The 16,213-nt window shown below is 47.7% G+C and overlaps 2 protein-coding genes and 1 long non-coding RNA gene across 4 annotated transcripts; all 3 read left to right on the top strand.

The window, feature by feature from the left end:
• Positions 1-2,350: 2,350 nt before the first annotated feature.
• LOC112890188 lies at positions 2,351-3,353 on the top strand. Its single transcript, XR_003228277.1, has 2 exons — positions 2,351-2,783; positions 3,048-3,353. It is a non-coding gene; the product is annotated as an uncharacterized LOC112890188 (long non-coding RNA).
• Positions 3,354-4,819: 1,466 nt separating this feature from the next.
• LOC112889817 (FT-interacting protein 1-like) lies at positions 4,820-8,666 on the top strand. Its single transcript, XM_025956590.1, has 3 exons — positions 4,820-5,020; positions 5,813-5,934; positions 6,031-8,666. Exon 3 carries the CDS (start codon positions 6,112-6,114, stop codon positions 8,437-8,439), a length of 2,328 nt encoding a protein of 775 aa, XP_025812375.1. The 5' UTR covers positions 4,820-5,020; positions 5,813-5,934; positions 6,031-6,111; the 3' UTR covers positions 8,440-8,666.
• Positions 8,667-10,919: 2,253 nt separating this feature from the next.
• On the top strand, positions 10,920-15,866 carry LOC112888397 (transcription factor TGAL8-like). Of its 2 annotated transcripts, none has more exons than XM_025954606.1 (10): positions 10,920-11,360; positions 11,992-12,106; positions 12,734-12,786; positions 12,898-13,023; positions 13,127-13,273; positions 13,552-13,635; positions 13,900-13,936; positions 14,076-14,347; positions 14,976-15,287; positions 15,383-15,866. In XM_025954606.1, exons 1-10 carry the CDS (start codon positions 11,223-11,225, stop codon positions 15,554-15,556), a joined length of 1,458 nt encoding a protein of 485 aa, XP_025810391.1. In that variant the 5' UTR covers positions 10,920-11,222; the 3' UTR covers positions 15,557-15,866. The 2 variants fall into 2 exon arrangements, with proteins under 2 accessions (XP_025810391.1, XP_025810392.1); XM_025954607.1 differs by having other exon boundaries at positions 11,997-12,106.
• The last annotated feature ends 347 nt before the right edge of the window (positions 15,867-16,213 follow it).

The raw sequence follows: 16,213 nt of genomic DNA on the forward strand, positions 1-16,213 counted from the left end.
GGCTCGGGTTAATCCGCCGCGGCGCCCACGACCGGCCTCGTCGCGCGCGCTCCGCGTGCACGCCGATTCAGTAAGAGAGAAAAAAAAGAGGAAAAAAAAAGGAAACGCCAACGCGACTAGAGGGAACGCGAGAGCGGCGGGCCCACGTCCACACCCCACGCCACGAGAGCAGGGGCCTCCGGCCCCACGCTGTCTGCGAGGGGCGGGGGCAGGGCATCGAATGCTCTGGTGGCGCCGGGGGACAGGGAGAAAAGCCACGGGGAGTTTTTGCGGGTAGCCCCTCCGGCTTCTGGCCAATTCGCCACGTTACGGCGCGTGGCTCAGCCTGCATGTGCGGTCGGGTCGGGTCGCGTCGACACCTTCCTCTCCTCCTGCTTCCCACAGCGCACGGCAAATTCATTCCTCTCTGTCGGTGAACCTCGTATTCTTACCAACGCGCAGCTGCGCTTTCGTTCCAGAGGACTCCCTGTCATATTAAAAAAAACTTATCTTATCACTTAGAAGTATTAAATAAATTCTAATTATAAAACTAATTACAGAATATCTAGACTAATTTACGAGACAAATCTAATAAAATATATTAATCCAGTATTAACGGATAGTTACTTTAATATTACTATAGCAAATCATATATTAATTAGGCTCATTAAATTTATCTTACGAATTAGCATCCATCCGTGTAAAAAGTTTTATAAATATATTTTATTTAATACTCCTGAGTGGTAAGATTCTATTTAATATGACAGGGCTAAAGTTTAGCTCTCCAAAACCAGACGAGCTCTAGTTCACCTGTGGACGGCGGCGGCGGCCAAATAAACATCTATGTCAAGCCTCCTCGCAGATTTCGATTAGACTTGAGCACAAAAAATGCGTACTTCTTCTGTTACTACTTGCCATTTGTTTTGCTTTCTAGTGAAAGATAGCCTATTCACCGTGCATTTTATGGTAGTGGCTGGTGGCATACTCGTTTTGTTTCGGTTCAAAATACTCATAGGTATCGTTTTTATCATATTCAACTATTTTCTACGTATCATTCTACAACTTCAAGGTAACTTTAGCAAGTTATTTCTAGTCCTACCTCTTGTAAAATTTACCATTTTCCTCCTTGCGTTTCGCCAAAGAGACTCCCCGGTGGACATGATCATACATTAATGGATATTATCTAGGCACTGATTAGATATCACGTTGACATGGCAGGTAAGTAAAGAATGAAGATACAGAAGCAGGGGATACAATTTGTCAGTTTGGGTAGGGACGTGGACTTTTGGAAACTTACGCATCTATTTTTAGCCCATTGTCCTAGGTTCAGCTGAGTTGATGGTTGCTTGACTTGTGATTTTTAGCAAACTAGCTAAGTGGCACATTCGTTGCAACGGCTTAATTAGTAAACCAAACAATTATATGTCCATACATAGTTAGTATGAGGATAGAAGGTATACGCAAATGACGTCAACTGTTAAGTGGTACTGGCGTGTAATATAGATCGAGTAGAGGTGATGGCAGACACACCAACATACAAACTCGAATGTTTAATTAGTGCACTATAAATGGTTGTATCATTCCCTCCGTATGACATTACCAGATCCTGCAGAGCATGACAAGATTCAATAGACTGGTAGTCATGTATGCGTTAGTTATGATACATATTTTAGAAAAGATTTAGACTCTGTCTGAATGTTTTAGTTTTAAGAAATCATAGTATAAAAAACAATAGTTTTAGAAGCTAGACGTGTAAAACCATGGTTTAGAAAAAGGTATGCAGTGGAGTTTCTAAAACTCAAAAGACTACAATTTTAGCAATAAAAGATTTTCAAAACTACAAAGTTTTGTAACATCCAAACAGTATTGTCCTTTTCGAAACCTTAGTATTTTCTAAAACTTCAAAAATACTTTGAGTCCAAACAAACTCTTAAATGAGGATAAAAGAGTTATTCATGTACCTCCTTATTCTTTATGCCAGTTCTGAATGGATAGGCAATTCGATTATTACATTCAAGTTAAAGCAGTATACGAGGAAGAAAGAAGAAAATGCGCATCAGAACATCATTTACCATTACCACTCTCGTTTCTTCACCTCATTTATAGATATCCACCGGGAACGTAGGATTGGTGAAGTTTATCGATGGAGCAAATAATATAAGGCCGCATCTGTAACAAATGTGTCAACCATTCATCTTTTTTAAGATGAATGATTTGTCTTGATGATACTATTTGGTTCGCAGATTTAAATCTGACATCACTCGTTACTTTAGAAATTACTGGGTGATCCTTCCTCCCCTCGTGCCCCACTTGCTTCCATGCATTGGCCCACCGTAGAGACAGACACCCTATTTATTTTTCTTTCCTCAGCATCTCTCTCCCGTTCCCCATTTCAATTTCTCTTTCCCTCCTCTCTCTCTCTCTCTTCCCAGATCCGGATCAACGCCGCCGGTAGGCAACTCGGGCTCCGCCCGATGCCAAAGCATGCCGTCATGAGCATGCTATCAGAGGCCAGTGGTAGCGGATCGAAGCGTGTCGCAACAGATCGAGGCGGTTGGATGAGCTCGACCCTAGCACGGTGCGTTGGCGTGATGAGCCTGCAAGAGCGGCGCCTCGATCGATCTCTCTCTAGCCATCATCGACATGGCGGTCTCATGCACAAGAGTGGTGCTAGACATGGGTCACATAGCGACCTCTCCAGACAGGGGTGTTGCGGTGCCCTAGAGCTAGGTGAGACGACATGGCGGCGCAAACCTCGACGATCGCCGCGGCAGGTGATCCGACAACCAAGCGCGATTGTGGAGGTACTTTTTTACTTTCCTTTTCCCTTTTTTCTAGATCCCCTTTTCAATTTCTCCATAATTATTTTTTTCCAAAATTATGTGCATAACCTTTTGTTTCTCAATTTATTGTTCATAATTTTTGCTTATCCAAAGTTTTCCCCAAAATTTTCTTTCTTAAAATTTTCTCCAAAGTTTCATGGAAGTTTTCTTTAAAATTGTTAATTTTCATTCCAATTCTTTGTATTTTTTGTATAATTTTGTGGTATAAATTTGCTATTTTTGTAGATATAAATTGGTGAGATTGTGGTTGGGAGATTAGAGAGTAGACAATGATAAAAAGATAAACATGTCTTGTCAAAAGGGAAAGGGAATTTGTTGGAGGATTTCTCCAGCGGGGTGATGGAGTGCACCCGTGTAATTCCAGTTTAGAATGAGTTTGGGGAGGTCAAGGAATGCCGGATCAAGAGGCGTATGAACACGGAAAGCACACAAGGATTTAGAGTGGTTCAGGTCGCTGGAGCGTAAAACTCTACGTCCACTGTGTGTTGTATTACTTGTGAGTCTATGAAACTTGTGTGTTGGTGGACTTGAGAAAGGTTGAGAAAGCTTAGGTTCTAACGTGCGCGCTCTCCCTTTTATAAACTCAAGGGGAGCGCGTACACTGAGCGGGATCCCGATAGGTGGACCCGGCGACATATTAAATAACGTACACATTGGAGCTTTAAATGACACAGATTCAGAAATCTTCCTCTACAGCTCCTGTGCATATCCTCCACCAGGGTATGATCATGTGCCGTCTCGCTTGCACAGGGTCTGCTGTCAGCGACATGCGTAGTGAGAGACGTGCTATTACTTCAGGGTCAGTTCCCACTGACAGGCGAAGGGGCTATGTTGACCTCCCGTGCTGTAGCCTCCGCGCGCACTGTAGCAGCGCACGCCGCAGCCCTTCTGCAGCAGGTCATAATAACCCTTCGCTCACGCGTGCGGCGCTGTGATGTGACTACATGCCGTTCGCCCGCGCACGCGGTGCGGTGATGCGACGCGCTGCTTCGGTAACTAGTGGGCTTACCGTGGTGTCAGCATACCTGACCGACATGTCAGTGGGCAGCCCATGCCCTGAATCGGGCACGCGCACCCCAACCACCCGCATTTAATGCGGTAGTTGGGCTGGCTTCCCGTAGAAGCCTGGCTGCCACCGGACACATGGCGGTGCTGGTTTAGCGGCCGCTTCCCCAAGGGCACGTGGCGGCACCGGACCTCCTCCCCGGCGGGAAGGGAAGTCCGGCGCACAGGTCCTCTGGGGGTCCGGCTTCCACACGTACGGGCCCAAGACCACCCCGCGGTGGTTCGGGCCCGCAGTAGCCGTTCCTGAGTCTTGTCCTTGTAGGTACGTGGTGGCACCGGACCTGCTAGACCGCGGGGTGAGGTCCGGAGACCGTGACCCCAGCTGTCAGGTCCGGGCCGTACGTCTCGTCACCCAAATGCTAAGCGCGAGGCTACGGATAACCTCGCGTCTCTCGAGCTGGACGCATTAGCTGGAGGTACCCTGTCTGTATCTACTGACATAATTCCTTTCAGTAAAAGGAAAAGGAAGGACACTAGTAGCTCAAAACGGGATGTTTGAATTCAAGCGGATGGAGAAAATAGCATCCCCTTACTAGGTTTGGTGAAAGAAGCACAACGTACCACTTCCGGATGACATGGGCCGAATAATTTTAAGATCTGAAGGCTAGGGAGCTAAACATTGACTGTCGTTCGATTGCAACTTGCAAGTTATCAACCGAATCAACCGGAGAAGGTGAAGGGGAGAAGGCAGAGAAAACACGGAGAACATGCAGTTTTCCTTTTGTTTTTTTTCCTTGATGACTCCACGAGTTATTTCCAGAGAGGAGGGTCTAGGAAACGACAATGTAGATAGAGCTGGCACGGGACCCGAGGTACGCGGCCGGTCCACCCACAGCAATTCAACCAAGCTCGAGGGTCTCCACGGCAAAATCACCGACCAGAGTCCAGGGGAGGGAGGGGCTTTTGCGCTCCGAAAACACCCCACTCTGGACTCCACTTCGTCCCCATCGAGCACTCCACGCCGCTCTAGTACTATCTGCAGCCTCCCACTCTCCCTCTCTGAGTCTCTCCTCTCTCTCGTCTTTGCTGGCGAGAAAAAGCCGGAAAACCCTGCGCAAATCCGCCGGCTCCTCCACCGCCGAAGCTCCTGGGTCCTCGCCGCCGCTCCGCGCGAGATCAGCCCGCCGCCGTCGGTAAGCGGCCCAAAGATCCGTGCTTTTCCTTTGCCAGCCTTTGTTTTTCCTGCGGTTTTAATCTGCTGTTTCCTCGGGAGCCCGTGGATGGAAAGGGTAATGCCGGTGGCCGAGCCCGCGGCTCCTCGATCTGTTCTTGTTTCGGAGGTAGTCGCTGGATTTGCGCCTGTTCCGACTGCGTGGCGCTGCTCGAGCGGTTAGGCTTTTAGGCAAGCGGTTTCTTTGTGTTCATGGGTTGTTTGGGGGTGGCAATGGCGTGGGATCTGGGGATTTGTTTGCTGCGGTCGTCGTTGAGATGAGGATGTGGGTGGAAAAAAAATTGAATCTGCGGAAAGGAAGTGTAGTGTAGTGGGTTAGAAAAGGTAAAGCTGTAATTATTGGTGCCCATCTGGAGCTGTTGGCGTCTTGCAATGGTGGGGAAGACACCGGCTTTTTGCTCGCCTCTGGAGAGTTGGCGAGTTCCTTTACTCCTTTTTCCGTGGCAAGTAATTATGGTTAGTCTTAGTGTTTTATATTTTGGTTTCTCTCTGTAGTTGTTGCGCATGTCGATTGCTTCTATTTTTAGGATGGGTCAAATCCGTTGCCCTTCTTCCTCCTGGTTTTGCATGTACTAGCTATTAGAGATGGTTGCTTTTCAATTTAGTCAGTATACTTCGATTAGCAACCACCGCGCCGCTGCGATGTTTTCTGAGATCAGATAGCTCCAGTGTTCAGGAGGGTTTTAGATTGAGTGAAATGCAGTTTTTTTTTCACTACCTGGTTGGTTCATTCCAGTTCTCATACTTGCTGCAGGTGTTTTTCCAAGATTGGTGATGTAGAGTGCTCACCTGAATTTCAATGTTTCCTCCCACAGTGCAAGATGAGGAAATGTTCACAATGCTCTTAGCTGTGTTTCCTGACAAGTAATCGCAGAGGTACTAGTTTCCTCATCGTTTCATATTATTATTCATTAGTGTGCACTCCTTGTACTAGTAGTTTATTAATACTGTTTACTTTTGGTGCTGTTCCAGCTCATCTAGGACATCATCTGGGATTTCTTGGTTCTTCCTGGACTCCGTGAGTAGTTGTTTGTTTGAAGATCTTCATTCAAGATGATGCAGAGGCCACCGTTCCGTCCTGAGGAGTACTCCTTGAAGGAGACGAGACCTCACCTTGGAGGCCATGCTGCTGGTGACAAGCTCACCAGCACCTATGACCTGGTTGAGCAGATGCAGTACCTCTATGTCCGAGTGGTGAAAGCAAAGGAACTTCCAAACATGGACATCACTGGGGGCTGTGACCCGTATGTTGAGGTGAAGCTAGGGAATTATAAGGGCACAACCAGGTTTTTCGAGAAGAACAACAACCCAGAGTGGAATCAGGTCTTTGCCTTTTCGAAGGAGCGCATTCAGTCATCAGTTGTGGAGATTGTGGTCAAGGACAAGGATCTTGTTAAGGATGACTTCATTGGGCGTGTTGTATTTGACCTGAATGAGGTCCCAAAGAGAGTGCCACCTGATAGCCCATTGGCTCCACAGTGGTATCGCTTAGAAGACCGACATGGGCACAAGGTGAAGGGGGAGTTGATGTTGGCTGTTTGGATGGGTACTCAAGCAGATGAAGCATTCCCTGACGCATGGCATTCTGATGCTGCCTCTGTCCCTGGAGACGGGCTCGCGAGTATTAGATCAAAGGTGTATCTTACTCCAAAGCTTTGGTATCTACGTGTCAATGTCATTGAAGCCCAGGATCTCATACCAAATGATAAGACCAGGTTCCCTGAGGTTTATGTCAAAGCCATGCTAGGCAACCAAGTTCTTAGAACCAGGGTATCACCAAGCCGGACGCTGAACCCGATGTGGAATGAGGATTTGATGTTTGTCGCTGCTGAGCCATTCGAGGAGCACCTGATGTTGAGTGTAGAGGACAGGGTGGCCCCCGGGAAGGATGAAGTAATTGGAAGGACAGTCATTTCTCTGCAGCATGTACCCCGAAGGCTGGATCACAGGTTGCTGACCAGCCAGTGGTATAATCTTGAGAAGCATGTGATGATTGATGGTGAGCAGAAGAAAGAGACAAAGTTTTCCAGCCGGATTCACTTGAGGATTTGTCTTGAAGGTGGATATCATGTCTTGGATGAGTCAACACATTACAGTAGTGATTTAAGGCCAACTGCAAAACCTCTGTGGAAACCTAGCATTGGCATTCTTGAGCTGGGTATTCTGACAGCACAGGGCCTGTTGCCGATGAAAACCAAGGATGGGCGTGGCACAACTGATGCCTACTGTGTTGCAAAGTATGGACAGAAATGGGTCCGGACCAGGACTATAATTGACAGTTTCACCCCCAAATGGAATGAACAGTACACCTGGGAGGTGTATGACCCATGCACTGTGATCACAATTGGGGTATTTGACAATTGCCACCTGAATGGCGGGGAAAAGGCTAATGGTGCCCGGGACACAAGAATTGGGAAGGTCCGCATCCGCCTCTCGACACTAGAAACTGATCGAGTGTATACCCACTCATACCCTCTTATTGTTCTGACACCTGCTGGTGTTAAGAAGATGGGTGAGGTGCAGCTTGCTGTCCGTTTCACATGCTCATCACTGCTCAACATGATGCATCTGTATTCACAGCCCCTGCTGCCCAAGATGCACTATGTGCACCCACTATCCGTGATGCAGGTAGACAACCTGAGGCGTCAAGCCACAAACATTGTCTCAACAAGGCTGGGCCGTGCAGAGCCTCCGCTGCGAAAGGAAATTGTGGAGTACATGCTGGATGTGGACTCTCACATGTGGAGCATGAGAAAGAGCAAGGCAAACTTCTTCCGTATCATGGGTGTTCTGAGCCCCCTGATTGCAGTGGCAAAGTGGTTCGATCAGATCTGTCACTGGAGGAACCCGCTGACCACTATACTGATCCATGTCCTCTTTGTGATACTGGTCCTATACCCAGAGCTGATACTGCCCACAATCTTCCTCTACCTGTTTCTGATCGGGGTGTGGTACTACAGGTGGCGTCCGAGGCAGCCACCGCACATGGACACCCGCCTCTCTCATGCCGAGACAGCCCACCCTGACGAGCTCGACGAGGAGTTCGACACATTCCCCACCTCCCGCCCACCGGACATCGTGCGGATGCGTTACGACCGGCTGCGGAGCGTCGCCGGGAGGATCCAGACCGTCGTCGGGGACCTCGCGACACAGGGTGAGCGGCTGCAGTCCCTGCTGAGCTGGAGGGATCCGAGGGCCACGGCGCTGTTTGTGGTCTTCTGCTTCATCGCTGCCATCGTCCTGTACATCACGCCGTTCCGCGTCGTGGTCTTCCTTGCCGGCCTGTACGTGCTGAGGCACCCCAGGTTCCGCCACAAGATGCCGTCCGTCCCGCTCAACTTCTTCAGGCGGCTCCCGGCGAGGACCGACAGCATGCTGTAGTCGCATCTGGTTGTTAGGCTTCCATGGCTGGTTCCGTTCTTCACCTGCTAATTGCAACTCGAATGGTTATGTCTTAAATGCATCCGAAAACAATGAACTGCTAGCTTTCTATGTTATTGTGTAGTGTTTGTATTCCAAGATGCGTGGTTTTGCTTCTGAAGTGATATTGAACCAGAACTTCTATTATCTAAAAGAAGAAAGAAGCAGAGCTTCCATTTCCAGGTGAAGTTGTTGCCCAAGTTTTATTCATTGTTGATGCGTCTTTTATGGGCTGCAAGCATGTGTGGTTCCCTTGGAAAATAAAGTCTTGGCCCAACTGGACGCGTTCTGTGAGATGTTTTATGGGCTGGTAACTCTCCTGTGCCAATTGACGGGACCGCTAGGAAAGTTCTTCCTATAGCACTATAATTGATGGAGCCTTATATTATTATAATCTAGTTTTCATGATCAATCCGTTAGCATTAAAAAATTTATGTAGTCAATCTATATTTTTTTCAAAGAAAATTAGTGATTAAAGTTAAAAGAAATCATCGGCTTAGGATAATCCCGAAATGACTTGTATTTGGGATCCTAGAAAATAGGGGGGAGGATCGGAGTGTTCTCACTGTCTGAAGTCTGAACCCAGCAAATCAGTTCTTCAGAGTGTTCCATTGCATCCTACTAGTAAAACCTTTTCTTTTCCAACCTATGGCATCGCTGCACCCGTCCAGTGGTGGTCAAGGCAAAAAAACTCAAAACCAGACTTGAACGGTGACCGGTTCCTTTCAACGTCCGCTCCTTCCTTGTCACGATGTCAAAGCCGGGGCATGGCCGTTCTGTTTCGAGAAGGAAGGTCCCAGGAATGTGTGTGCAGGACGGGGCGACCGACCCAACTGGCTTTCCGAGCGCTGCGCCTGCGTTGTGTGGTCGTCGAGTCGAACCGCAGCTACCTGCTGCCGTTGCCACCCAACTGCCTCCCCGCAACGTCACGTTCCCCCGTTTGAATTGAATGTTCACTGCTCGTACGGGCCCGTTTGTACTGCAGGGGCGGCGCCTAGATTTGAAATCTCACTCAGGGTTCATTTCTTTGAGGGGTTTTAATTGTTTGATTGGGCACAGATTTTGAACTGGGACAAGATTAAGATGTTTTGGACAGAAGTTACCTGAACTGTTTCTTTCGGATGATTCATTCACATGTCAGACCTGAACTCCTTTGGCTCAGTCCAACTGCTAGCTCTGCTGCATGAATTTTAAGTTTGAGCCCAAGTGACTTTTGCAATTGCATGGTCTATTTAAAAAAAAGGGCCTTTTTGCATGGAAATGCACGCATCTGTATTTAGTGGCACAGCCCGAGAATCGATCGAACGGGAGGATCACCAGCAGACAATAACCGATTAGAATAAAATGCTGCAATATGCCAGGAATCAAGGAGGACTCGGATCAGAGTCAGACCTGATGGTGAGCTTGCTTTCTGAAGGTACTAATTTTATTCATAAATCCGGCAGCAACTACTCATGTAGCGTATGTATGCCAGCAGTATGCTCTAGCTACGCCAATATGTACACAGGGGAGTAATATGTTAACACACTATACTAATATGCCTCGCAAAAAGAAAAAAAAACGATCAACCGCCTTTGAGCTCATGAAAATATATATGTATATATATATATATAAATAAAAGTCAAGAAAACATGGCACAACAATAAAAATCAAACAAAACTGTGTATTTTTGGGGTTTGAAAATGGTTCACTAGACCAATTTTTTTTTTTTTGGTTCTTGGCTTCTTGCCATGGTTCATAGCCATACGACATATGTACTAGTTGGACTGACTGTCAGTTGGACCAAAGCAAAGCAAAGGAGAAATCAGAAATGCCATACAGTGCAAGAGTGGCTCTTTTCCCCTCCATCCTATGGAAATGGAAACTCTCTTTTGCTCTATAGATCGAGTCGGCGTAATCAAGTCTAGCTAGCTAATTTAACACGTTAACTTAAACCAAGAGAGAAATGGATCTATCTGCTTGAGAATGACATGACACCTAACCTTGATGGTGGGCCGAACAAAACAAACCCGTCTTTTAAGCTAATCCCACTACTCCGACTAATTTGTTAGATACCAAATTAAGTAATTTAAAATAGACGAGTTTCACTAGCTTTTTGTGTCCCTCAAGATAGACAAGTAAGGCGCAGAAGACAGAACACCCATGGAATTAATTAAATTAAGCATCAGAAAAAGGCTCTTTGTCTTCTCATTTGTATCATTCAAATTTAATTTGGAGGGGCTCTTAAACTTGCTATCCTACCCGTGCAAGTAGATCCAAAAGATGGAGCCAGTTTGGACCGATTCTTCGGATATGTTTTTCTAAAGAATTCAACCAAATCCACCCTCCTGAAATGTCAATATGTGAAAAGATATGAAACAGCGACAAGTGTAAAACCGCTCCAAAACTACCCGATCGCCTAGACCTTATCACATCTCCTAATTCTTTATGAAGTCTGAAGATATGTTGCTTTTCCAACTTTTCTATAGCCACTGGCTCCCTTCTATTTCTTGCACAACTACTCCGATCCACAAGCCAAAAGTCATCCGTTACCTTCTGGTCAGAAGAAAGGCCACACAGCTCCCAAGTGATTCGTTTTGGGCTAGTCATCTGGCAGGAAAGGGGAACAAATTAGCAGGCTGCTGCTATCAACTCTTTTGTTCATCGATCGGTTGATCATACAGCAGCTCTGTCGTGAAGAAGAGGAAGAAGAAGAAGGAGAAAGTTGATTTTAGATTGGTAAGGATGATCCACTCCATTTCAAGATGGGTCAATTTTATGTGAAGTGGTCAAGAAGCAAGTTCAGAGCTGAGTTCTTTGTTCAAGTAATAAGGAGTCATCTGAATGGCGTATCCATCCACCTCCGGCATGGTCCAACCTTCTTCATCCCTCCATGGCAGCATGTAAGTGAATCCATCCATTTAGCTTTCTAGATAGATAGCTCTCCTTTATTTTCCTCGTTTCCGCCTTTTTCTCAAAATTGAATCACACCGTTTGAGCCATGAGGTGTTTCATTATACAGTTGATGATTTCCTTCTAAAAATCCTGTTACCTGATCATTATGATTTGCATGAGATGTTCACTATGATTAATTAATGGTTCCTATTTCCTTAGCTACTCGTTATCATCTTAGTATGCGCTCATGGGATAATTTTATCAAGTTAATCAATTCAAGTTGTGCTGCATGTAAATGATCGCTATCAAACCCGAAGCTGAATTAAGAAGCTTTGCCTCCTTTGCTATGCATGTTTTTTTTTCTTAGTTCTTCTGTTGGAGAGAGATACAGATTCTTTGTTATGTGCTATCTTCAAACAAATAATTGATGGTGCTATTCTATTCCTTTCTCTGAGTACACATATAGCAAGCAAAGGGATTAGTTCAACCTCTCTATGCAAGCTCTTATTCCATCGCTACACAATTTATTTTTTAGTGTCAGCTCTTTCAACTAAAACATTTTTAAATTTATAATCTTATCTTGTGTAACTACTCAATAAAGCTTAGAGCAGTTGTGATATTCTGTTGCATTTCTGAAAGTGCAGAAGAAGGGATCCAGAAGGATATGACATGCCATCTGATCTGGACCAAGCCCTACTCCTCTACTTCGATGGCCAGCAACAAGCTAAGCCATCAATTCAAGAACAACAACCGCGTAAGCCGCTAGCTTGACATTGCAAAAGTTCATTCTTTTTTCACAAATGCTTGGCCACTGTCCACTATAAGCGCATATCTTGAAGGAATATGTCATTGCTAAGCTTCCATTAGCTGCAAGTTCGTGTCTGGCAAACTTTGTCCAAATAAGCATGTGATCTGGCTGATTTAGTTGTAGTTTTCACCATTTTGAGATACCAACATGCTTTCCTCATCAGTTGATCTCAAACTGTTTCATGTGCCATTATTGCAATCTCCTGATATATTTCCAGCTACCAACTAGTAGCTAGTTGGAGTAGAGTAGAGTGACACGTAACAAACACAGACCGATATAGTTTCAAGATGTCATGCTAGAATAAGGCAAAAGCACAATGTTCTACACCTTTTCCCCATTTCTGACATTAACCACCAGCATTTTACACCTCCTTTTCCCTTCGGTACCAGTTTATTACTACTTACCATTGCGTGTGTGAAATGAAAACTATATATATCTGAAGATCTTTTTCCTACACGCATCTGAAAAATTAACCGTCTATGCGGAAAGTTGGAAAACATTAACATATGTGCACATGCGCGTGTGTTTTCTCTACAAGGTCCTAATGTTTGCAGGACTTGTTCTTGCGTGCAGAGACTCTCAACATCTTCCCCTCCCAGCCAATGCATTTCGAGCCATCCCCAAAGGTATGCTTCCAAGCTCGACGACCTCGCCAGCTCAAAGCACAAAAGATGATGTGATCGAGCTGGATATATATCTAACATTCTAACCGCCATCCTCGATCTCTTCCTGTTCAGGGCTCCATGGCTTCTTCAGTGGCGGGAGCACAGGTCGCCGGCCCTTCCAAGACCTCGCCGGCGCCGCCGCCGAAGGCCGGAGGCGGGCCGCTCGGCGCAGGAAAGAGCTCCAAAGCATCGATCAAGGTGTGTGTAACAACCTGATCTCTCTATCGTCTCCGGTGGTCGTCGACGAGCGCTTCATGTGTATAATAAGTGTGTGCCGCGTTGTGATGATCACAACCTGCAGAGAGAAGGTAGCGCCGGCGGCAAGCATGGCGGCGGCGCGGGGCCTTCGAGCTCGGATCAGGAGGGGCCCCGGACGCCGGACCCCAAGACGCTGCGGCGGCTCGCGCAGAACAGGGAGGCCGCGAGGAAGAGCCGGCTGAGGAAGAAGGTAATTTCGATTTAAAAAATTGGTGGGCAAGTCAACCCTCGAAACACGAGGAGAAAAAGTCTTGCAAGGAAGGGCCATTGACGACTGATCGAGAGAAAAGATTATTGTAGGGCGTGGTGAAGTTAACCTAATGCCAAAAGAAAAGATTTGCTTTAGACTGCACATACATATAATACATTTCGCTGAAAGTTTCATTTATTGACCTTCATGGAAGATGAGCTGCAATAATGCACTAGCTACTAAATTTCTTATTCCTTCGCTTGTTGCGTGTGGAACAGGCTTACATTCAGCAGCTAGAGTCAGGCAGGATCAGGCTGGCGCATCTGGAGCAGGAGATGCAGATGGCAAGAACTCATCATCAGGTAAATGATGAACTGGGTAGTTTCAGAGGTCAGAGATGTTTTTTCTGAAACAGGAAGTAATTTCATAAACATCATGAACTTTTCAGAGGAATGAAGATTTTGCACACTGCTACAAATTTTGAAACCGTTTTTTTTAAAAAATCCATTGCTACAAATAATTACTCATCACAAAAAGAACATTGCAAAAGATTAATACATTCATGTATCTTCCTATTAATTCTGAAGTGTGAAGCGCTAATTATGCCTCTTCATTTCTTCACACAGGGTGCCGCACTATGGGGTACAGGAACCCTAAGCCCAGGTTTGTGTTGCCACTAGCATGCATCAACAAATTCTGTCTCTCATGAAAAAAAAAACCATGGCTGTGCATCCATCTACTACTACGTGGTCAACTGATCATGGATGGAACACACGTGCGTCCATGCACGCACGCGATGCAGACGCGGCGCTGTTCAACCTGGAGTACGAGCGGTGGCTGGGCGACCACAGCAAGGTGGTGGCCCAGCTCCGCGCCGCCGCGGAGGAGCACCGGCCGGACGGCGAGCTGCGCGCGTACGCCGACGAGGCCGCCTCCCACTACGGCGCGCTGATGGGCCTCAAGGCCCGGCTCGCCGCCGCCGATCCGCTTCACCTCCTCTCCGGCCTCTGGAAGGGCGCCGCCGAGCGCTGCTTCCTCTGGATCGGCGGCTTCCGCCCCTCCGAGCTCATCAAGGTATACTCTCTCTCTAGATCTCTCTCTCCCCAGCCAAAAGACCAGGAACTCGTCAGCTCGATGCCAATGGATCGGACGCGTCGCTGACACGTGGGGCCGTGACGCGCAACGTCAGCCTGACAACCTCACAGCCATTCAACGCCAAGTCACCAAGAAAAACTTAGCATATATGAATATATCTATATATATATACGAAGTCGATGCTATATATATAAATGTAACTGGTCGAGGGATTAGGTAGCAGGTGGGACGTCACGGTAGTTGATGGAACAGTTCCGAAGCTCCGATTCAGAAAAGTCGCCGGGGTAATGCTGCCGCCGCCTGCGTACGTACGAGTACGACACGAGCAGTGTCACGTCAGGGGCTTGTACATTCATCAGCAGTCGCGGGGGAGTAGGTGAGGATCGAGGAATCAGCTTCTGCCGCGGGCGTCATCACGCGCTAGCTCCTCCGTCGATGGGGAGAGGCGACGATGGCGATCCATGGCGCGCGTGAGACCGCAAGAACAGCGTCGTCGTCGCGACGGAGAGACGCGTCCAGCGATTGCTTCCCCCTTTACTTGATTTGTATCCCGTGATGCTAACACGCGCGCGCGTGCTGTGGCGGCGGTGGCGGCCGGCGCATGCAGGTCGGGTTGCGGCACGTGGAGCCGCTGGCGGAGCAGCAGGCGGCGGGGTCGCGCGACGTGGAGCAGGCGGCGCGGCGCGCGGAGGAGGCGCTCGACGCCGAGCTGGAGGCGCTGCTGCGGTCGCTCTCCGAGGTCGTCGCCTCCGACGCGCAGCCGCCGTCGCCGGGGGTGTTCGGCGGCCAGCTCTACCCCCACCACCCGGGCGCCGACGCGGCGGCGGCGGGCTACATGGGGATGGGGATGGGGATGGGGCACATGCACATGGCGCTCGCCATGGACAAGCTGGCCACCGTCGGCACCTTCCTCAGACAGGTGACGATCTCTTTCTCTGTTAATCTACTTTCCTTTTTAGCCATGCATGCTCGCTCGTTGCTCAGACGATGTGTGGATTTTGTTTGCCGTGGCAGGCGGACGAGCTGCGGATGCAGGCGCTGCAGGCGCTCCGGCAGATCCTGACGGCGAGGCAGGCGGCGCGCTGCCTCGTCGCCGTCGACGACTACTTCTGCCGCCTCCGCGCGCTCAGCACGCTCTGGACCACCAGCCGGACGGCGCCACAGCTGGCGAGAGGCCCCGCCGGGTAGAGATCGAGCGACGGCATGGATGGGATGGGATGGGATGGGTGCATACTGCTAGCTAGCTTAGCTATGACGTAGAAATTAAAGACGTTGAATTTAGCAGCACCATGCCGATGTACCAAGGATCACAAGCTTGTGTAGGATATTGGATACAGAAAGAACAGGGAAATTGGAACTGAAGAACAAGATGAAAACGTATGTGTTGCGTTAGTTAGGCAACTGAAATTGCTAAAGCTGCTATTTCCACCTAAGTCTTCAGACCACGCAAGGCAAAACTGAAGCTCTAGAAATCCAATCTTCTCTAGTTTGTCCCCGATGCCCTACTGCTTCTGAACACCATGCACAGAAAAGAACAGGTGTTCTCAAAGGTCACTGTCAGTGTGTGCTGCTGGACACCTTCAAAGATGCAGCATGCTGATGCCTACTGAATATTCATGCAAACCATAAACCCATATGGAAACAATTACCATCGAAAAGAGTGCAAAGTCTGAACTACAACAATAAATTGAATGAATCTGAAATAAATCCGAAGAACTCAGGAAAACATGCATCGCACAACGAAAAATTCAGAGAAGTGCAAGAGGCGATAGATCAGTACTATTAGCCATTAGGACATGGCAGAACAACTTTCATGAAAAAAAAACGCCCTTGCTGTTGCAGTGA

The sequence above is a fragment of the Panicum hallii genome, chromosome 4 (genome assembly GCF_002211085.1).
Source record: "Panicum hallii strain FIL2 chromosome 4, PHallii_v3.1, whole genome shotgun sequence".
Classification (NCBI taxonomy): domain Eukaryota; kingdom Viridiplantae; phylum Streptophyta; class Magnoliopsida; order Poales; family Poaceae; genus Panicum; species Panicum hallii.